The sequence below is a fragment of the Telopea speciosissima genome, chromosome 3, assembly GCF_018873765.1.
Source record: "Telopea speciosissima isolate NSW1024214 ecotype Mountain lineage chromosome 3, Tspe_v1, whole genome shotgun sequence".
Lineage (NCBI taxonomy): Eukaryota > Viridiplantae > Streptophyta > Magnoliopsida > Proteales > Proteaceae > Telopea > Telopea speciosissima.
Genome location: NC_057918.1, coordinates 29,151,355 through 29,174,604, shown reverse-complemented (window position 1 = coordinate 29,174,604; position 23,250 = coordinate 29,151,355). Strand labels below are relative to the sequence as shown.

At 38.7% G+C, this 23,250-nt stretch overlaps 1 protein-coding gene across 1 annotated transcript in view; it reads left to right on the top strand.

Moving 5' to 3' along the window:
- The window catches only part of LOC122656978 (midasin), a 184,398-nt gene that overhangs the window by 17,000 nt on the left and 144,148 nt on the right, over positions 1-23,250 (top strand). The window contains exons 4-15 of the mRNA XM_043851700.1: positions 3,208-3,482; positions 3,581-3,775; positions 4,032-4,201; positions 14,377-14,486; positions 14,577-14,696; positions 16,891-16,969; positions 22,076-22,198; positions 22,277-22,376; positions 22,463-22,559; positions 22,654-22,788; positions 22,884-22,934; positions 23,037-23,213. Coding sequence (XP_043707635.1) covers positions 3,208-3,482; positions 3,581-3,775; positions 4,032-4,201; positions 14,377-14,486; positions 14,577-14,696; positions 16,891-16,969; positions 22,076-22,198; positions 22,277-22,376; positions 22,463-22,559; positions 22,654-22,788; positions 22,884-22,934; positions 23,037-23,213 — 1,632 coding nt within the window. The remainder of the gene's footprint in view (positions 1-3,207; positions 3,483-3,580; positions 3,776-4,031; positions 4,202-14,376; positions 14,487-14,576; positions 14,697-16,890; positions 16,970-22,075; positions 22,199-22,276; positions 22,377-22,462; positions 22,560-22,653; positions 22,789-22,883; positions 22,935-23,036; positions 23,214-23,250) is intronic.

Here is a 23,250-nt window from a genome sequence, read left to right as displayed (position 1 = left end):
GAAGGTCGGCATCGACTAACCTGCCATGGGCCACCTCCAAGGACTCGAAGCTTGTTTCCTTCCTCAGAAAAATTGACGATGAAAAAACCGTTATCTAACAGTTTAGTTTCCAAATGCCCTTGAGTTCTCCATTTCTTTGAGAGAGAGAGAGAGAGCTTCAGAATGTTAAACGGTGACAGGCTTCCAATGAAGTTACCAGCTAAGGAGTTGAACCAGAGGTTTGCATCATTAGCTAGGAGCTCAGGCGAACAACAAGCAATTTTAGAGTTGCCATATGGAAGGGGGGGACGAAATGGAGAGGGTGACCTACACTCGATAGCTTAGGGGCCTTGCTGAAGAAAGCTTATCATGCCATCCCAGCTGAGTGGTGGGAGGCCGCAAGGGAAGAGAGGGGGAGGACGAGGGGGAGGAGAGGAGGCGGGGAGGGAGGGGGAGGAGAGGAGGCTAAGGAGGCAGGGTCCCTGGGAGGTGGAGGCAGCACCTGAGGCAGGCCAGCCATGGAGGCCGACGGACGGGGTCAGGGAAGAGGTAAGGGCATTAGTTCCTCCAGTAGGGACCACCATGAAATTTAAGATATTAATCTTTCATTATACCAGGTCTTTGCACTTGGATACATTTTTCTCTTTCCACCATGGAACAAATGTCCCCACGTTAATAGACTAATAGAAGACGACTAGTGTTGAAGAAAAAAAACAACCTGATTTGGAGCCAACAGAAAAAGATTTGAATATGAAATCAAAATCTGGAGTAGCACCTGACAGTATCCTAAGTGGTGAAATTGATTTGCTGAGTCTTCTCGAAACTGGGCTGGTTTACCTTGCTGCTGATATGGATGGTGAAATGGAACCAAAATGACATGATCTGTATGGGTTTGTCTTGATAAGTCTTAGATTTGAATTGAGATTTAATAGAGAAAGCGGATGCTCCATTTTTACAAACTTATAATTGGCTGTTTTAATGTATTTCTTCTTATTTTTGTTTCTTACCTTTTTTTTTTTTTTTGGCAAATTGCGATCTGTGTCCCTTGCAACAAAGTTATGCATTTGATTCTTTTTTGGGACCTAATTTCAAGATGAAGGACTGCCTAATATTTTATGTGTATAATTTTAAGGCATTGAGTTGCTCTCTGTTTTCAATATTAATAGTTTCAAGGCAATTCTCTGATGTAAGCCATTTGCAGTAGTTTTAGGATCAAGCTGCGTGACCCTGATATGCTCGTTTGAAGTCTCTCCCTCCACTTCCTTCTGAATTAGCAACAGGATACTATGTTTCATATTGGCCCTTATCTTCCTGAACATCCACCAAGTCCCATACATGATTTTTGTAGTTCAAGTGTGCAAAAAACTTTATATCAAGCATTTAGCTAAAGAAACCAATTGGTACCGAAACGGTTTCAAAACAGCTGAATTCTTTTGGTGTCAGTGCATGTGTCAGGGAAATATCAACCAATATCAGCGTGAACTCTTGGATAAGATGGTGAATGACCTTCAAACTGCATCCTTCCATATTCCCTTGACTATGGCCATAGAAGTCATGTTTCGATGGCACACTTCCTTGTCCTACAAAGTGGCTTCTCATGGACTGAACAACAATTGTTTTAGCATTTTAGACAAGGTCATCATACTCCAAACAGGGCCAGAAAATATTCTATGCACCCTCAATCAATTCAAAGACGGTCCCATTGCCAACTCTTCCTCATTATAGTTCATGTGACATCATTCACTAGGTGCAAACCCCTGTGCTCTAGATCTGCGCTATGTAATTATCTTGTTTGTAATTGACAGCCTTGCAAGATTCTGTGTTCTCCACACCCTGTTAATCTCCAACAGTAACTCTGTCTGATTTGTCTTCATTATTCAGTTGTCTATCTGGTAAATTGCAGTATGCAGTCTCAGAAATGAAATCCCACAAGCAACCGCTCCAGGTCCTCCCGCTGGATCTCATGGCTACATAGATGTCCCTGCAAGTTAGATATGTCTGCTCATTATTCAGCTGTCTATACGGTCCTCCCTCTGGATCTCATGGCTGCATAGATGTCCCAGAAAGTTTGATATGTCTGCAACTCTATTTTAACCAAATTTTCTTGTGAATTGAGGCATCATCACAGTCCCATCCTTGACTTTAAAAGAACGTTTCTACTGATGCTTGTAAGTTTGATGGACTTCTTGGTATTTTGGGCCTGGTTGGTGGAGGTGGATTGTTGCTGATGGATTCTGTGGCATCTTCTCTCTCTTCCTTGGTCTTATTGTGAAGGGGGGATTCTCTACATGGATTGAATTGAAGCACCATTGCTGCGCGTTAGTGTTACACATTGCTTCATTTTATTTTATTTAATACAATTACACCTACCATTCCACCACAAAGAGAAAAAAATGAGATTTTATTTTACCTGGTAGTGAATGGATGTTTTTGTCTTGCTTTGGAGGTCTGACTTGTTAATATTCTGCATTAAAACACATCTCTTCATGTGGACTGGGAGGTTTGTGTAGTTAACACATATACATAGAGGTGGCTGTTATGCTACCGCCTTATTGGCTAAAGAGGGTAAATGTGAGCTATCCTTGTGCTTCGGGGGTCTCTTCTTAGATTTTCATGATAGAACATCGTGGAAATTTTTTATTTGGTTAGACAAAATGAAAACAAATTCTTGCTTCATTTTGGGTATATCCAGCTGAGTTACACCAGCTGTCTGATGGATATGCATTTCCTAGATTAGGACCTAATCTTTTCCCTTTGATTTGATTGATAACAGTTTCTCCCTTTACATCAATGATTTGTGGCACAGAAAGGTTCTTGCTTCTTCTTTCCAAGAATTTGTCTCATGGAATTACTATTTACCCTGCCTGGCAACTACTTCAATTAAGAATTCCATGTCCTGGTTCCAGAGACAGTGTTCTCTAATTACATATGTCTTTCATGCCTTTGTTAACAAACAAATTAAATAATTTTGCTGAGATATGTATCATCAACTATTTGAAAATGCTGAAACAGTTCTTTCTTTTTTCATTTTACAATCATGTCATTCCTTCCTCTGGAGTTTCTTTGCTGCTACTAACTCTTGAGGGTGTTAACTTTTTAGAGGTTGAAGGATCTAATGCTGAAACCGTCCTTTTGTTATTTAAATTGAATTCAATATGGTATGCTCATTGTTGAATAGAGCTCAACTTCCTTTATCCTCTTTTTATGATCATTTTAAATTAATGTCAGGAGGGAACTCGCTTGCTAAATGCTGTTCGGACATCTTACCGCTTCCTCCTACTAAAGCCTAATGTCTTCTCTGAACTTTGGAACTGGTCTTGTTTCATGAACCTCGTCCAACACTCTCCGAATGTTGGTTCAGGAAATAATCCAGAGCTTTTAAAAGTCATTTTGGACATAAAATGGTGCGGGATACAGATATTATCAAACATTTTGAGAATGAGTGATAGAGCAACGTCATGCTGTGGTCTTGATGCAGAAAATTCTTTTTCATGTTTATTACGGTTAGCCTTTTCTTGCTTTCTTTCAGACATGCTGCCAACAGTTACAATTTGAAGGCTGCAAATTTGATGATATTCATGTAGCTTTTTGATACTTGCAGCTGGGATGAGTTCTGTGAGGATGTATCAGTAGAAAAAGCTAGCTGGTATCTTGAAAGAACTGAACAACAAAGTGGAGATTTTGTTGATGGAAGCATTGATTTCGATCAGGAGTACTGCCTGCAGTCTTTTGGGCTTCTGTGTTCTGAAGTTTCTTCTTTAGAGCCCTTAAGTAGAAACAGAAGGCTGTCAACATTGTAAGCAGGAAAATAATTTTTCTCTAGTTTTATCTTTTATCTTGCCTTTTTTCCTAAATTAAATTGGTTATTATTAAAAAAAAGTTGGGCAGGTAATTATTTTTTTTCCTTTCTAATGAGCAGCAAAGATTTGCATTTTATTTTTCCAATTCAGTAAACTATCTATTCCTTCCTTAGTTGCATTTGTCTCTGTTTGATTTTCTCCATTTTGGGTTGTTGATACCTCTCTTGATATCAAGTGCTTTTCCATTTTCAGGGGTAGAAAATTAGCAAACAGTCCCTTTGTGTTGACTTCAGCTGTGAAAAAGAGCTTTGAGATGGTCCTGCTGGCAGTAAGCCAGAAATGGCCTGTTCTTCTATATGGTTCTACAGGTTCTGGAAAGACGGCATTGATTAGCAAGTTGGCCCAAGTTAGTGGGAACAAAGGTATTCCTTTGGATTATCAACATCTAACCACCCCCCCCCCACCAAAAAAAAAAAGAAGAAGAAGATCAAAAGAACTTTAAGATTAACATAATATTCAAAAGGAGAAAAAGAGGGACAAGATATGTGAAGGGCTGGAAGAAGGAGCCTAGCCCTGAAGAAATTCAACAAATAAAGAGTAGACAAAAGTATGCTACAGCACCAATATTTTGGTTAAAATTTTTCCTCCTTCCAGGTTAATTCGACTTCTGGCTTAGTGCTTGTTGCTGTTGGGGTTTAAACTAATACAATTTTTGTTTTAGATGCAAAAGCAAAGACTTCTCTCAGATAGTGAAGACAGTTTGCAGAGTCCTCTGCTTCACTCTTGTATTGCACATAATAAGGATAGCTTAGTCTGGTTAGTTATTTTAAATTTTAATTGCCAAATCCTACTGGCCCATTGAAACCCTCTATTAGAGAACAGATTTTTAACCTATCTCCCATGATCATCTGACCAGAGTATACAAACATAGTCATCTCAGGGTTGTCTCTGAAACTTGTAAATCCCAAGGGATGTGGCTTCTTAATGTAGTTCTAGATTGGTAGGAGACCAGCTAGAAGCCAGGAAACCAGGATCTGCTATGAACACTAATTTGGCTAGGCTAAAATAAGTGTTTTTGGTGAAATTAGGGTTAGGATTTGATGTGTGGGTTATGTCAAGTTGAGGTAGGGGAGTCTATCATTGAAGGTCCTGGGATGTTTTGATGGAGTTAGGTATGTAAACTGGAATGGGCAGCAATGTTAGGGTTACGGTTTTGGGTTTTTGAAACGAGGAAAAGATGGATTTTTAGGGTTTGTGATGGTCGGATGAGGGAGCAACTTGGATCGAGTTTTCCATTGGTGAGAGGAGAGTTTGATCCAAAAAAGGAGGGATTTTGCTGGCTGGTTTGGTCTGGGCCAAATCTAGGTATTGGGAAATGTTAAAACAGAAAGGGGGGGGGGGGGTTGGAATGTCAGGGTTTGGTGGTTTAGAGGATTAGAAGAATAAAAGTTAGGCTTGGGATGAATCAAACTCACCATTGCAGAATTTCCTTGGCAGTAGCTTGTTTGATTGAGAAACTTGAATAAAAATTGAATATTTAACTAGATATTGAAGGATATCTTCAAAGAAGAAAAGAACTTGAAGGAGAGCTTCTAAAGAACCACCCGGACTTCACACCGTATGGTGTCGATTGGATCAAACACCAATCCCACTCCTGAACATCCTGCCTTCCCACAGCAAGGTGTCAATCGGATCAAACACCGATCCCATCAGCCTTGATCAAATGTAAGACAAAAATCTTCAATGGAGAAGAAGAGACAGCAAAAGCTTTTCATTAATATCAGAATTCGTGTTTAGTATTTGCCCCCCCTTACAACCTTATATGAAAGACCAAAAAAATATACTCCTACACTAAAAAGGAAAGACCTAACCCAATCCTTGATCTGTTAGGTAGCCTATACTTACTAGGAAAGTGAAATAACAATGGAAATAGACTCAAAAAACTGAGTAAGGAATCCTGTATGCAACCAAATTACCCATATTTTAGGCCCATAATAGTGGTCTATTACATAGAAAACTCTACCCTAGACTTGCCTAAGCAAACAAGCCCTATTTGGTGATGAATCTGCATCACTTCTAGGTTTCTTACATTGCGTTTGGTTGCATAAATTTCTGGATGCCTGCATTGATTCAGATGTAACATCAATAGATGAGAGTATGTGTAGATTTGAAATTATGTCAGAATAACTGTTTGGTTACTCTGATTTTGAAACCTGAATCTACCTAAAAAACTGTTTGGTTACCCTGATTCTGAAACCTGAATCTACCTAAAAAATTGAAGTTGCAATGGCGGTCTGCAACTTTTGTTCTCACTTCTCCTTCTCTCTTTGTTTCTTTGTCTTTGTTATCTCTTTTTCGCTCTAACGGAAGGCGATTTGGGTGATAACGTAGGCGATGAATCTTATGTTTCAGGTGCCGTAATCCGGTCTTTCTTCTTTCTTTCATTCTCTTTCCCGTTTCTTCTTCATTTTTTATTTTTACTTTTATTTCCCCCTTCTAATCATGAATCTTTTATAGTTAGTAATGCTCGTAGATTTTTTTTTTACTAGATCTGTTGGCATACTTTTTTTTTTTTTAAGCTGAAATGCCCCATCAGATTGGAGAACCATCTGCGAAATCTTACATGGATAGTAGGTATACGGCGATCTGGTTTCGCTTCTTAGTCTGAGTTTGGCCGGAATCTTATTGGAAAAGCTTGGAACATAAATTGAAAACAGTGAATCCATTATGAAACTATGACCTGAAAATCAATCCCTTCTTGTTTGTCTTTTCCTTTCTGTTTTCATTGGTTCCGAAGCTACTTCGTCGATGTTGCAGGACAATCGAGGACAGACTTGTTGAAGTAGACCCCTAAAAAATCGAACTAAAAATTTAACCCTTAATCGTCAAGGTGAATGGGGGGAAAGAGGGGCAGATAAATGGAACAGGGAGTGCTCACCTGTAAAACTAGGGTTTTGACGTGCAACTGTGCCTCTGCTTCAGATTTAAACTTTGAAGACTTGAAAATCAACCAAGACGAAGACGGCCTTAAGAGCTTCCTTCGACATACGATATACAGAGAAGCCACGAGCAAAGAGAACAAAACAGGTGAGGATGGAGCTCCGCGATTTGCAGAGGAGCGGCGACGATATTTCTTTTGGTTGCAGCGGTAATGCCGTTTTTCGATGGAGCTCCGCAATTTGGTCTCCCCTCTGAAAATATGTGAATCTCAAGAAACGAAAATACATGAATCTCAAACCATAGTTGTCAAGGCGTCGCTTAGGCGGCACCTTGGTGTCCAGGCAGAAAATTGGGCACTAAGCTGTGCTATGCTTATCTGGAGTCATGAAAGGCGATCACTTTGACCATCTAGGTGTCGCCATGGCGGTTAAAGCGATGGCTTGGTGCGCCATATGGTCAAGTCGACCTCCACTCATGACTTGTGTTTTGTTTTTTGATTTTTTAATGCATTTTATTTTATTCTTTTTGTTTGATTTTTATTGGTTGTGTATAAGGATTTTAATGTACGCTACTACATGGGATAAATAAGCTTTAAACTATAAACTTAAAAAGTCTAAAGTCAAAAGTTTAAAAAGTAAAGTGAAATCCCTAAAACAAACTAAAGCCCTCGACCCCTCTCTGCCTCTGCGCAACCGCAAGTCTGCAACAGTGCCACTGCAACCCTCGACTCTTCGTCTCTTCCAGTTCTGGCAAGGCGGCAACAACTCGAGTACTCGACTCTTCTCGTCTTCCGACAAGGTAAGTCCCTACTCCGGCAAGTCCCTAGTTTTCTTCTTCTTCTCTACTCTTTGTAACTCTGTTTTCCTTTTTTTCTTTTACTACTGCTTCTTCGTCTCTTCCATTTTTGGCAAGGCGGCAACAACTCGAGTACTCGATTCTTCTCGTCTTCGGCAAGGTAAGTCTCCACTCCGTCAAGTCCCTAGTCTTCTTCTTCTTCTTCTTCTATTCTTTGTAACTCGAGTACAGTTGCTTGATTAACTGCTGCCAGCTTCTTCTTTGTAACGCACTAAACTACTGCTTCTTCTTTGTTTTTTTTTTTCTTGGTTAATGAGTTAATGGTTAATGCTGCCTGCTTCTTTCAGTTCTCTGTTTTTTTTTTTACTGCTGCTTCTTCTCTTTTCTTTTTGTTTGCTTTGGTTAATGCTGCCTGCTTCTTCTCTGTAACGCACTAAACTGCTGCTGCTTCTCTGTTTTTTTTTTTTAAATTTCTTCTTCTTCTTTGCCTGCTGCTGCTGCTTTTTCTATGTTTTATTTGTAATGGACTAATCACTAATGGTGATTGGTGAATGAGTCACTGAAATACTGAATTATGATCACTAATGGGAATGTTAATTAGTGATTTGTAATTTTGTGCTATGTCTTTTAGTTTCTTAATTAATTCATGATGTTTGATTATTCTGAATTTTTATGTGTCATGTATGATTTTTCATTTTCATGACTTGAGGTGGCTTAAATTTAATTTTTAATGATAATAGGTATGGTACTATGATGCATAATGCCATCATGTATTGGGTCTTTGGAGGGGGGGGGGAGGGGAAAAAACTAACACTAGACCGCCTTTACCTCCTAAGCGCTTAGACAGGCCTCCACCGCCTTGGACCGCCATGCCGCCGTGACAACTATGCTCAAGATTTCACCTCATGAGGTGAAATCTCAAGATTCAGATTTTTAGCGTAAAATGATGAATCTTATGATTTGGTGAATCTCAGGATGTAAATCCATTTTTCCAACCAAATGGTTAAAAAAGTTGAGATTCATGCGTCCACAGATGTAACACCCACAGATTTACGCAACCAAATGCAATGTTAAGGAGCAACTGTCATAGTATGTCTGGATGCTTCTATGGTAAAACCTGAGTGTTTGAAGAGTTCATTGGTACCATTGCGAGAAGTTCTGCAATAACCTGGCCAAAACCACATTATAAAACAATCTTAACTGATTTGTCAGCTTTATTTTCCATGTTTTGTTCTTATAGAGTGGCCTCATGCATATCACTTGTTTACCTAGGCTTCACATTAACAGTAGTAAGTTAACAGTTATCTGTGCAAAAAATAAGCAGTGTTTATTGTAGGCATTGCTGTTAAAATGTTTAGGTGATCCTAGTGATGGCCCGACTGGTGGCCTATGCGGTTGCTTAGTGTGCTGGGTGGGTTCATCTTGTCTCTAATTTTCTAGTTTATCACAACTAAGATATGTGGGAATAAAATATACTATTGTGTGCGTATACAAATGTATTTTAAGTTATCCTAGTTCAATTGGTATATGTTGGGATTTGTATGTGTTAACATGTTATTCTAAACCAAATTATCAGGCAGCTGTCTGGCAAAAAAATTCACCTAGGTTTTCTTCTAGTTGCCTACTAGCCTAGGTGCACACCTATAGTTTTGAGGCCACCTAGTTATCCCTTGCCACGGCTAGTGATACGTAGAAATCCTTAGGGAGCCTTCTTGCCTTGGAGAAGCCCTGCCAACAGTGACTGAAGGCCATGTTACCAGAGAAAAAAAGGCTATGTTACATGGATGTAGTTGTGGGTATCAGTATCTAACACAAATAAGGTGTAAAACTGGGCAAATCCGAAAAAATAGAATGAGGACTTTGGGGCTGAACAACTTTATTTTCTTTTATTTATTTCTAGTGATTTAATGTATTAATTTTGTTGGATATGGTAAGCAATTCTATATATATGTTGTAAAAGAGAACAATACAGTTTATACATGTGCATGTGTATATAAGTGATTTTTGATTCTTTACATATTATGTTTGGGAAAGTTATGGCTTATTGTGCGCATATGCAAGTACGGGGTACAAAATAATTTAATTAAGTTGGCTCCACCAATGTTCCGCTGTAATGATCTTATCTCTTTGCCTAATTTTTACCCTATGATCTTTGCTAAAGTTGGTAATTCTGCTTATTACTTTCTTGGGCACTTTAGGTGATGTAGAATCATCAAGTATTCTTTGGGTTTTATGGGGAAATTAAGATTAGTTCTCTAGTTGGTGACGTTCCGGGTTTGCTTATCTATATGTGCTGGACTGTTGTGTTGGAGGTGTTATACATGTATAATTTGTTAAGAAGGGAGAAAAAATGTGTAGTTTGTATGGTATTAGCCTAGGATGGTTACATAACTCAACTCAGCCTTATCCCTATTAAATGGGGTCTGGTATATGGATCCTTTTCCTCCAATCAGCTCTATTCAAAGCCATACTTGTTAAGAAGTCCTAAGTATGCATGTCTTCCCTCACCAGTTACTCTATAGTCATTTTAGGCCAACCCCTGTCTCTTTTAGCTCCTTTAATCTGAATCAAATCACCCCTCTATATTGGAGTATTTAAAAGCCTCGTTTGCACGTGTCCATTCCACCTCATATGATTTTCTTGGAATTGTCTTGTATTGTAGCCACTCCTAAATTAGCTGTAATTGATTCATTCCTTATTTTATCATTTCTAGTTTTACTACTCATCCATCTCAATATTGTCATTTCAACTACACTAAGTTTATCTAAATGTTGTTTCTTCAGTGCCCAACATTCAAGTCCATACATCATCTGTTATTACTTAGAAATTAGAAATCTGTGAGTATATAATTTATTAATTTCTGCCCAGGGGTATCTTCGTAACTTTACACTAGTGGTAATGTCGTAAATTACTGTTATTCTTTCTTAATTACCTGATGTGTAGAACTTGATTCTAGAGGTAACCTAGTTTTGGATGGTATATAGATAAATAAGGTAATTAGAAATTAAAGAGTATTTTAACTCTATATTTAAATTGATTTGTAGATTTTAATAAACAATTGAAGTGTTAGTCTAGTGATTATGACGGAAGCTAGTGATTGGTCTTGAGTTCAAGTCTTATAAGCTGCAAAAGGAGGTGGGTGTTGTAATTGAGATTAAATAGGAGACTGTTTATTTAAAAAAGGGCGGAATTTATATATGAGAGAGAGAGAGGGAGAGATGGGGGTTGACTGTTTATCCTTTTAAAATTTGATTTTTTTAACTATTTTTATTGGATTTGAATGGGGGGTATTTGCTTATTTATGACTCAAAATATCAATATATCAGGGCTAGGGATACGATATGAGTAATGGAACTTGTTAGTACTGGGCAAGGGAAATTCGTGCTATTTCCATTTCTTCACATCTTGAGAATATTACCCACTTTAGGCCAATAAGTCTTTGTTCTGTTTTCTACAAAATTATTGCGAAATGTTTGGTCAATCGGTTAAAACCAATTCTAAATTCCCTAATTAGCCCATACTAAAGTGCTTTCATCCCTTCAAGAGGAATTTCTGATAATGTTTATGTTGCTCATGAAATCTTACACCAAATGAGGTGTTCCAAAGGTAAATCTGGGTTTATGGCTGTTAAACTGGACCTTTGCAAAGCCTATGACAAAGTTGAGTGGACCTTTTTAGAACTTTTATTAAATAAAATTGGCTTTGAGGGAAGGTGGATAAACTGGATAATGCAGTGCATTTCTACTGTCTCTTATCATGTTAAAGTAAATGGATCTGCTATTGGAAAAGTTGTCCCCCAGCGTGGGCTTCGCCAAGGTTGTCCTCTAAGCCCATACCTGTTTATCTTGTGTCAAGAGGCTTTCTCTTCTTATTTGTTGAAAGCGGAATTAGATAATCGCATTCAAGGCATAAAAACTAGTAGAGCTGGGCCCCGAGTTAGTCACCTTCTCTTTGCAGATGATTGTATGTTATTTTCAAAAGCTAGCTTGGATGATAGTGAGACCCTCTTGACTTTACTTACCGATTACTGCTCAGTGTCTGGTCAGTCGGTTAACATTCGAAAGTCTAGCATTCTTTTTAGCCCGGGTGTCCCTTCTCATAACAAAGAAGCCATATCTCAAGCTTCGGGTTTTCCTATTGTTCATAATCATGGGAAGTATCTAGGACTCCCTACTGATTTTGGGGGTTCTAAGAAACTGCTTTTTTCTAGCATTACAGATAGGATCCAAACCAAGCTCTCAGGTTGGAAAGAATCCCTCCTATCCTTGGCAGGAAAAGAGGTTCTCATTAAATCCGTTGCCACTTGTATGCCAACTTATGCTATGTCAATGTTTTCTCTTCCTATCTCTATCCATGATAATATTAATAGCCTTATAAGACAGTTCTGGTGGAAGGATAGAAATGGGAAGGGGGTCTTTTGGAAAAAAATGGGATGTTCTTTATTCCCATAAGTCAGTGGGTGGTTTGGGCTTTAGAGATTTGGGATCGTTTAACCTAGCCTTGCTAGCTCGCCAAGGGTGGCGTATCTTGCATCATAGTGATGCGCTTTGGGTCCGAGTTCTAAAAGGAAAGTATTTCCCTTCCTCTTCATTTCTTGAAGCAAAGGGTCGTCAAAATTGCTCTTGGGGTTGGCGTAGCATTCTTAAAGGAAGGGATTCTTTACTTCTTGGTTTAAGAAGGCGCATTGGTAATGGGTGTACGACTAGAACTTTGGAGGACTCGTGGATCCCTTCTCTCCCTGGAGGGCGTATTACTAGTTGTCTTCCAAATCCTAGATATAATTTGGTTTCTAGCCTTCTTCATCAGCCTCTTAAGGAATGGAATTGCTCTATTCTCTCTAACCTCTTTTCGGCTGATGAAGGAAAGGCTATTAGGTGTATCCTTTTGCCTATCTCGGATATAGAAGATAGTTGGATTTGGGCTTGTTCTAAGAACGGGGTCTTCTCAGTTAAATCTGCTTATCATGTGATTTTTCGCAATTGCGTTAGCACCCCCTCCCCGTCCTCAGATCCTTTTTGGAATTGGTTATGGGGCTTGAAGCTTTTACCTAAGATAAAGCTTTTTCTTTGGAGAGTTTGTTCCAATGCTTTGGCTGTTAATGAACTCCTCTTTAGGAGATCTCTGGCTCAAAATGCTCTGTGCCCTTTTTGTAAAGATGTCGAGGAGTCTATAGTCCATGCCTTAGTACTTTGCCCGTTTGCTTCCACTTGTTGGCGGCTTTCTCCTCTTCGAATTGATACTACTCTGTTTAATGGTTCAACATTTAAAGACTAGATTGCATTTTTAAATACAATAGGGCAGCATTATCCAAACCCGAATGACTTTGCTTTAAATTGGACATCCCTTTGTTGGGAAATTTGGAAAAGCAGGAATAGATTTGTTTTCTCTTTTATTCAACCTAATCCTCTCACTCTAATATCTGCTTTTCATTTGTTCTTGGAGGAAAGTTTGGTTGGTCTGCAGTCTTCTCTTTTACCGCCAAGTGTGCCTCTGGATGATCCTGGTCCTCCTCTGAGCATGCCTTTGCTTTGCCCTTGTGCTATTACTGATGGTGCGTGGTCCACTAGTTCCTCTAAAGGCGGGCATGGGGTTATTTTGGTTGATTCTTCAGGAGTCTTTATGGTAGCTCGCTGTCGCCCTTCTTTTGGAGATTCTGCTTCTATGATAGAGGCTTTAGCCATCCGTGTTGTGGTTACTCTGGCCAGCAGCCTTCAGCTACCTCAGCTATAGATTCGTTCTGATTGCCTCCCAGTCATCCTTGCGCTTCAGAGGTCGACAGTCACTCTAGATTGGGCATCACAGCTAGTAGTCGATGATATTTTAGTTCTTTGTACTACTTTTTCCTTTGTCTTTTTTACATGTTTCCCGAGACTGTGTTAAAGGAGCTCATTACCTTGCCATGGGGGCTTCTAGGTTTGGTCTGTCTCGTTTTTGGTGGTCCAATCCACCTCGTGTCCTTGTAAATCCCCCAACCGGCCAGAGTTTCTCTATTGCCGAGTTCTTCTAATAAAATTTTCGCATTTGACCAAAAAAAAAAAAAAAAAAAAAAATTTTCTTCACATCCCACCCAACACATTTTGAGTGTATTTTTTGTCAAAATAGTTCATGCATTGTGTTTAGAATGTCAAAAATAGGCTCATTACAAAAAATCAAATAAAAAAAGCATTTTTGTCCCTTGAAACCAGCAACTCGAGTTGGCTGGGAAAAAAATCACAGGTTACGGCCAGTTTTGACTATATCTCAGTTTCTGGCTGTTCGAAAACTGAGTTTTAGAACCTTGGACTGAGATTTAGAACCTTGCCCAAAAAGGAGAGAGGCAGCACTCCACGTTCCTTAACTAATAAGTGTTGATGGTCATAACTTTCCTATGGGCAGTTTCCCACCCTAGTACGTTGCATGTTGAAGGGGCATGGGTCTCCCAAAGAACCTTTTAAGGAAAGGGGCCATGGGGATTTTCGTGGTATCTTAGAATATATTGTTAGAAAGCTGCTGAGATATGTTGATTCTGAAGTAATGCTTCTTCTTGCAATTAAATACTTCTCATGTCAAATGCTACACTAGTTGGCATTTTCCCAAAGGTAGAAAATGAAACAGATTGTGTAACATTTTGGCGTCTCTTGCATAGATAATGACTTGAAATATTGTGAGTTCATTGTTCATGAGAATTGCTTTACTTCTCTTAACTGCTTTAAGGAATTATGTAATGGGACTTTACTGTTATCCATTATCCTCTTGCACTTTGGACTGCTACAACCTTTTGCCTAACTAAGTGGGCTAGCTTCTCCTATTTTATTCAAGTGTTTCTTCATGTTTTGGCTATTTGATATCTGTCTCTGATTACTGTTGCTTTCCTGTTTTTTAGTTCTTTTTATTCACATGGATGAACATATGGATGGGAAAACACTGATTGGGAGTGACATCTGTTCGGAAATACCTGGGGAATTCAGATGGCAGCCTGGTTCTCTTTCACAGGTTTTCTTTTGTGCTGAAGTTATGAGTTCATTTTTCTAGAATCTACCATGAGGCCGTCATTTTTATTTCATCATTTTCACCTGTCCACAGGCAGTTCTGCATGGACTTTGGGTAGTCTTTGAAGGCATTGACAAAGCACCACTTGATGTACAGTCTATCTTATTGCCTCTATTGGAGGGTACAAGTTCATTTGTGACTGGTCGTGGGGAGGTATTTGGATTCTAACTTCTTTATCATACCTTGGCATGATCTACAATGTACATGTTTGGCTTCCCTGGAAATACAATACATATGCAGGCATAATGTATTGCACTGGGCTTAACATAGTGACAAAGGGTTTAGAATTCTATCTGTTGATGCACATCGTTGTGGCCTTGACAGCTCAAGCTTTTGGGTTGAGCTGTTGCAACATGATATCAGAGCTAGGTTGGGTGTTGGATCCCTGATATCTGTCAGTGGTTGTGTTGTTGTGCGCTTTGAACCCCCAGTGCCACATGATGGTGCAGAATCTGCAGATGATGTCACGTGCAGAGCCATGTGTCTGTTGGCTTCCACATGTGTTTGTGTGTGTGTGTGTGGGGGGGTGTTGATATAATTGTGTGGCCCTTATTTAACAGCTTTAGCTTTTGGAATAAGCGGTTGTAACCCTAACTGAATAGCACACCTAGTCTAGCTTGTAGGAAATCTGAAAAGAAAGCAAGAAATGCATTTGTTATCCACTAAAATCATAAAAAAAAGAGAATGTCCAAGTTTGATCAATTTTTATTTCACAATCACTAATTACAACTCAAATTACCTAAACATCCTTTTAAAACGGTAGCTGAAAAATAAAAACTATGCCCCATAGACAGCATTATATGTCCCAATCCCTAATTGTTTCTCTGCTAATGTGGAGCTTTGGAGGCTTAGATCTGTCCAGCTTGGCCACTGAGCTGCAATCTCTGCTGCATCAGGCCCCATTGATTGCATGGACTGCACGATCCATGTACTGGAACTCGTGAAGCATAATTTATGATATATTCCTTAACACAAAGAAGAGAATCATACATGGAAAGAATGCTTAACTGTGAGAAAAAGAAACAATTTTAAGTAAATGCTGGATAATTGAATTGCTATTTTATTGAAAGGGAACATGTGGAAATTTAAGTATTGTTGTGGACACATTAGAATGTGTAATTAGAAAATTTAAATCTTCATGTGCTGAGAAAAACAGTTTTTGACTAATGCATGATCCGTGCAATTCGTAATTAGAAAATTATTTCTTTAGTCGTAATGTGATTAGAAAACAGTTTTTGATTTAACGCAAGAAACATGGTGCCCCATTTTTTTTTTATTGTGCAAGGAAGGTGCTTATGTGCCTCGCACTTTCTAGACATGATCCTTAAAAAATTTGGGCAAGCTTCTTAGGCAGTGCTTGACGTGGCTTCTTTCTGATCCTGATACAGAATTTTTTGGCGTTGAGTTGTTGATAGAGGTTCTACTATGAGGTTGTCTTCAAGGAGTGGTTTAAGTTTCAACTGGCCTTAGGTTTGATGGTAGAAAAGAAGAAAGCTTTGTGTTTTGGCTATTGGAAGCAAAGATACAACAAGGTTTAGGGTGAAATAAGACTAGTTTTGATAGGGATGATAGGATAGTATCTTGGTGAAGTGTTTAGTGTACAGAAATAGTGAAATAGGGGCTGCTATGGAGGTTTAAGAGCCTGCTGTAATAGAAGCTGAAAGTAAAAAGGAGGGGTGGGTGGGTTATAAGAAGAGATAAGTCACTTAGGAATCCACCTAGGTTTGGAGGAGTCCACCCATCAAAGGAATCTAGGAATAAATATTATATTTGAGAACCTGGGGGATTCTGTAGAGAAATCAATCTCCCTGACTTGACCACCATGCATCCAAATGACATTAGCACAAAGCTGGAGGAAAAAAAAATCCATTCATTGTACTTTCAAAAGTCCAATCAATATATATATATATATATATATATATATATATATATATAGCGTTAAGTTACTTATGGTTCAAGTGACTAATTACTTTTTCTACGAGTTACTTGGTTCTTATCCCTGGTTGATATTAATCCACAGGGGCCTAGAAACTTCCTCCATGTGGAAGTTACAATAAGACCCTTATCTAGGACCCATAATTATAAGTTTGTTCCAAAATTCAACTGAAACGGAAGATAATGCCTACCTTATCAACCATATACTCAAAACACTTTTAACCACTTATTGTACTTAAACCTATTTATGTATATAAAAGCACAAAAAAGTAACAAAATGGCCCCCATAAACAGAAAACCTAAATCTGGCCACCAACAGAGATTTTGCTCTGCATCACTTGTATTTCCTCGATATGTTCTCTTTATTTTTTCCCCTTCTTGGCTAACTCTTGTAAAATGTGGAACTTCGCAGGCAATAACTGTGTCTGAAAGCTTCAGATTATTTGCTACAATGTCAATTCCTAAGCATGATAGCTCTCACAATTCAGAAGGTTCGTGAATGGAACCATTTTGTTTTTCTTTTCCCTTCATTGATTTTGTATTTTACATATTTTGAACTTTCAGTTTTATCAATTTTCATTGTGTATATTTTTGCCTCCTTACAAATCTATTTGGTTGCTAAAGCTGCTATTTTTATGAATCTTCTACTTCCCAAAGTTAGTTCCTAAATTAGCTGTGACAAGAAATAGATGAGATACTGTTGTCTGGTCCTATTCATTTGATATACATATCTATTGATGGCTGGTCTTGGAACACTTGAACTGGCTTGTTCCTCTCTCTATATGAAACAAGATAATTCTTGTACCTAGGGGTGTCAACTTGTCTGTTTTTGTCAGGCCTTAGTTGATCCTACACATCTGAGGCACAAGGCTGAAACTGACCTATTATGTAATTGGTCCTCAAAGCTTTCCTTGGGGGGTGTCAGCACACCTAGAGGAGACCATAGAGGCCTTCCCATGAACATCAAAATCTATAGAGTCCCAAATCTGCTGGAAAGATCTTGAGCTCTGAGTCCATTTTCTGGGATTGCGCTCCATCCAAATATGAGAGATGGCAGCCCCAAATGAAAGCTTGCCCACCATGTCACAATTAATCTTGCTGGTGAAAGTCTTGTCCACCCAAAATCATTCCCTTGAGAAGGGCAGGATCATCCCCCTAGGCCAAATCTTAGCCAGGAGCCCTTTCCAAACCGAAGAGGAGAATGGACAAGCAAAGAAGAGATGGTCCACATCTTCAAGAGCATTCCAACAAAGGCAGCATGATGGGGAGGCATGGGTAGGCTGGTCAATGAGGAAGGACTGCGTTGGGAGGCAGTTGGAGAAGGCTTGCCAAACAGAGAAACTGTGGTGGGGAATGTGGCCCTTAAACCAAGCCAACTTGTTCGAAGCAGACATAGGGCCACGAGCTCTGATGAGGTCCCATGCCAACTTGGAACTGAAGAGGCCAGTAGAGGAAAGCCTTCTCCAGAACCAGTGGGCCATTGGTCGTGTTTTGGGTGGTCCATTTAATCCGTCCTTATTAGTCGGTCTATTGGTTAATCAGATTGGATCAAGACTGATTGAATAATCCAAAAATTACATTCTCTAAAACCTAAATGGCTTAACCAGACAGTTTACTAAACAGTCAGTTGGTTTTGGTCTTATTCTGTTGGGCTCAGTTGGGCCTGTTGGTGCAGGCCTGGGTTTGACACCCCTACTTGTACATACCTCTTGGCTATCGTAAATTGGGAAGGGGTATCTAGTACTAATATTTGTAATCATTTTGGGATCACATTCATTTTTTTATTAGTGATTATCAATTTTTGAATGTTAATTTGACAAAAAAATGGAAAAAGAAAAAGGGTGTTGGTTGGAGAGGAGAGATTGTTGCTGGGTCGTGTTATCGGCACTTTGAAGTTAACAGCTTTGGAAAGCCAGCAAACTCATCTTGGATTTGGTTAGATTGGCTGTTTGTCTCTGATATGTGTTTTTAATCAGATTTGTGGAAACCATTTCCATTCTGGAGCTAAGAAGCATTGCCTAACATTGAATAGTAAGACAATGCTTGGGTGGTCAGTGTCGCCTAATGAAAAAATCAAAATAAAGCTTTCCTCTGTAATGAGATTCCACATATTAATAGATCAGTTTCTAGTATTACTGATTCCACAGATTTATTCATTTATTTTTGTGTGTCTCCTTTTGTACTTATATTAAGCATATATATATTCAAATATCACCACGATCTAAACTACTAAAGTAGTTTTTAAAATACACTTCTGTACATCATTATACCTGAACATCTCTCTCACGTGAAGTAAGTGATTGTTTTATGAATATGAAAAATATATAGTTCCAATTCAACTTCTTGAATGACTGAATGTGGCTCGGGCTAGCTGCTTGTCTGCATTCTGAAATAATCTTTAACCAGATATTCTGTATTACTGCAGCTAGTGCCACAGTACATTCACAATCGGGTTATTTCTGATGAGCTCATACCTGAAACGAGGGTTGAGGTCATAGTTATCAAGGCGGCAAAGCGACCACGGCGTTTGAGGGCCTTCCTAAGCGCCTTGGTGATAGGGCGGCCATAAGGTGTCGCCTTGTCGAACATGGTGTTCTAATATTTTTTATTTTATATGACCATTTTATTTGGCACAAATAGCATATTAAAAATTATATAATTCTACTTTGCTAAACAAATATTAATGAGTCAAACCAGTGCAAGATATTCATCAGAAAAACAAATTAACAAACTAAGTTAATCATATTATCATAGAAATATAGCATATAAATTGTTGGATAACCTAGAGGGGGGTGAATAGGTTATCACTAGTGAAATGTTGCCCTTTTAAAATTTATTTCAAATTAAGACAAGAAAAGGAGAGATAAAATGCGCAAATGGAAGACACAAAAATTTATAGTGGTTCAGCTAAACTTAGCCTACGTCCACTCCTCTCAACCTTGAGAGAATTTCACTAGTTACTTCTTTTCAGTACAGTAGATGGGAAGAACACCTTTACAATATTTTTCTACGGGATAAGAGGATCCCAATCTTTTAAGGATAAGAGAATCCAAATATTTTGAGGATAAGAGAATCCTTGCAAAACCTAAGTATAGTCTAGGCTAATACAAAAAATGCTTTATAAACTCAAAAGCATAAACTAATACAAAAGAGAATAAAGGTAAAGATTACCTAGACAAGGAGTGTGATGTGTCCTCCTTGCAAGTGCCAAATGATGCAAATGAATGCTTGCAAATGAAGACCTTCTTTAAGACTATTCTTTGGAGTGTGAGCATGTAAAGGTCCTTTGAGATTTGAAGTCAATCCTTGAGTGATGTAGATGTAGACAAGAAGAGTTCAATCATGAGAGCAATAATTGACTTTTCACCTTTCACAAAAGTTGGATTTTGGACTGTAGTGGATAGGTGAAAAGGTCTGACATGTTCTCTATTTATAGGCTCATTAATGGCCTTTAGAACATGTGCAAAATGTGCTCTAACGGATCTATTTTTCATCAATCTGGTCGACCTGAAGATTGATTCGGTCGATCGGATCATAGCTGTTGGAGAAACTAGCCGTTAAAAACTAACCGTTTGAAGGTAGAAGTGGCATACGGTCGATGTCCGGTCGACCGGATCATCGTCCCACTTGATCCGGTTGCCTGGATCATTTCTGGGAACGTACCAGTGAGGCCACTGTTTCTCCCGGTCGATGCATACCCTGTGATCCGGTCGATCGGATAACGGTCCGGATCCCTGTCTTGGCTTGATATTGACAGTTTGATTGCGAGGATTGGCCCGGGATTTTCTCCAACCAATTCTAACATATTCTAAGGTCAGAGGGGTTTCAAATATGACCTCCTAAGGTCCCTAAATGATGTATATGATTTTTCATTTAATTTATGGAAGTGCAATTACAAGTATATAGTGTGTGTGTCTAAGTATGTGCACACGAGCATCTTGTCTTTCTTTCTTCACGTGACGTTCTTCAATCTTCAAAAGATCTTTTGAGAACTTCTTTACTTGACACGCTTCATTACTTCTTCAAGATCTTGAACTTCAGGGCTTTGTCTTGAATGTCTTTACTTTGTGCTTTTTAGTTCTTTGACTTATTAGCTTGTTGACATAGTAACACAACCAAGACCTTGACCATGACTAATATGTTTGTTATCATCAAAACACTTATGGAGGTAGGGTGGAATTCCCCAACATAAATATGGATCAACATTAGTAATTATTTAATATAAAGAATAAAGGGTTGCTAAATTATTATACTTACCTCTATGATGCCAAAATTGCCGGTGGAGGTGGAGAAGCCACACTATCATTATCATGATTTCGACAAAATAACAAAATAACGTCAATGATATGTATTCACAGGACCACATTGTCTCAGGATGAGGATATATCATTCAATTTATTATAGGCAAAAGAAATGAGGATGGAAAAATAAAAAAGAAAAGAAAGAAAAGAACATAGTACGTCACAGGGAAGGAGAAGGAAGAAAAAAAATTGTAAAGGAGGAGGATGAGAAGAAAGAGAAAAAAAGCCGATTATCAGTAGGCCTTGGCAGTAGGCCCTAAGGTAGGAATCGACGGTGGGGGTGGAGGTTGGAGGAGCAGCAGCAGCAGTATAAGAAAAAAACAACGAACAATCGAGGGGACAATGGGATATGGAGGCGCAGCAGCAGAATAAGAAAAATAGAAGAGAAGAAGAAGAAGAGTAGAAGGTTACTTACCTTGTTGGAGACGTGGTAGCCGGAGGAAGCTTCGTCGGAATCAAAGCGGCTGGCAGGAGAAGACCAATGCCGGAATCGATGGAAACTTGGACTCTTGGAGACTTGGAGTTGTTCCTTCAACGCAGGTTTTTTTCTACCAAATCCAAATAACGAAGATGAAAAGTCGAGGGTTTCAGTTTTGGACTTTAGTTGAAAAAGAAGAAAAGTCTTTTATACCCTTGATAACATGTATCACAGTGTAGATAATACGTACACCAGCCAATGAAAAGTTAGTAAATAGAATAAAACAATAAAATAAATAATTGGGGTTTTTATAGTATTGATCCAATGTATCTCAGTGTAGATACCCCATATACACTTTCCAATAATAAGTTAGGAAATAGAATAAAAAAGTAAATACATAAAATAAATTTAACAACAAAAGGCGACCGCCTTGTTCACGAGGCGTCCTAAGGCGTCGCCTTGGTCGCTAGGAGACGCCTTGGTGACCAAGGCGGTTGCCTTTCTTACATACCATAAGGCGCCTCACCGCCTTGCTCCCATATTTCCGCTTGGACGCCATGGGGTGATGCCTTGATAACTATGGTTGAGGTTGACTTAAATTAATAGATGGGACAAGAAGACCTTGCAGTCTTATTTGCCCTAGTAAATTAAGGTACATGCATCTACGGATGCACCTTTCTGTATGTTTTTGGTTCCAGTTAGATATAAGCTGTGTCTTATTGTTAAATCATCAGCAGTGATAGTTTTAATCTAATCAAAGTCGCATAAGACTGGAATTTTGTGAGTCACTGGTAATCTGAAGTGTATTACTAGAATAATTTGCCTAAGGAATCTTGGTATGCTCTGTTATTAACTACATGCCTTGTTTATAATAGCAGGCAGGATCTCCCTTAGTGTCCTATGGAGGAAAGTCATGATTGGGCCATCGAGTAATAAAGATTTATTAGACATAGTGAATATCTGGTATCCAAAACTGGAGACTATTGTCGAGAAACTCATAGGTATGCAATAATTGTTATGTTCAATACAATTCCTGCATCTTATATATCTCTTATGATAACACTTTATATCTATTGCAGAAACCTTTGAAAGGGTTAATGCTGCCCCTTCACATCAACGCGGAGGATTTCAGGTTGGAAATCCTGCTTCTTCTGGTTCTTTTGGCAGATTCTCGTTGCGGTAGGTGTTTTTGATCTGGTGACCTTCCACATTTAATATGCTGGATTAGATTTATTTAACTCTATGCTTTTTGGTTGTGATGTCAGGGATCTCATAAAATGGTGTAAAAGAATTACAGGTTTAGGTTTTAGCTTTGTGGGGCCAAGGTTGTCTGCTTACGAATGTAAAAGCATTTATAAGGAGGTTGCATAAGATCCAGTCCCCAAAACTTTTTCCTCTTGTTTGTTGATGATAAATTTTTTATGATGATTCCACTGTCTGGGTTTGTGTTCTTCAGGCTGTTGATATTTTTGCTTCATCCTCGGCTTCTTCTGAGAACCGTTTGTTTATGATGAGAGAAATAGCAAAAATTTTGGAAGTACCCGTTACAGAGGCAGAAAGATTACTTCCTCTTAATAAGCCCATAATCCAGGTTTTTGTTGTTCCTTTGAGCCTCTTTTTTTTGTTTTTTTTAAATTTGTTTTGACTCTGTTTCACTATGTTTCTGTTGTCCGTCTTTAATTGCAGGATTTGCAGACAGAATTACAAGTTGGACGAATTTCTCTCAAATGCTCTCAAGTAATTTCCAGGCAAAGCATTTAGAGTGAATCTTTCTTTAACCTTTTAGTTCTCTCATTTTTTGGGATTTGGGGGGTGGGGGTTCCTGGTGTTTTTCTGCAGTTACATCGCCAAAAGAGACCTTTTGTGGATATTCGTAGTTCACTTCATGTTCTTGAGAAGATAGCTTGTTCTGTTAAGTACAATGAGCCTGTTCTCCTGATTGGTGAAACTGGTACTGGAAAAACAACACTTGTACAGAATCTGGCAATGAGGCTTGGTCAACCACTTACCGTGTTGGTATGTTTCCTTCTTACAGATTTAAGTAGTACTTGGT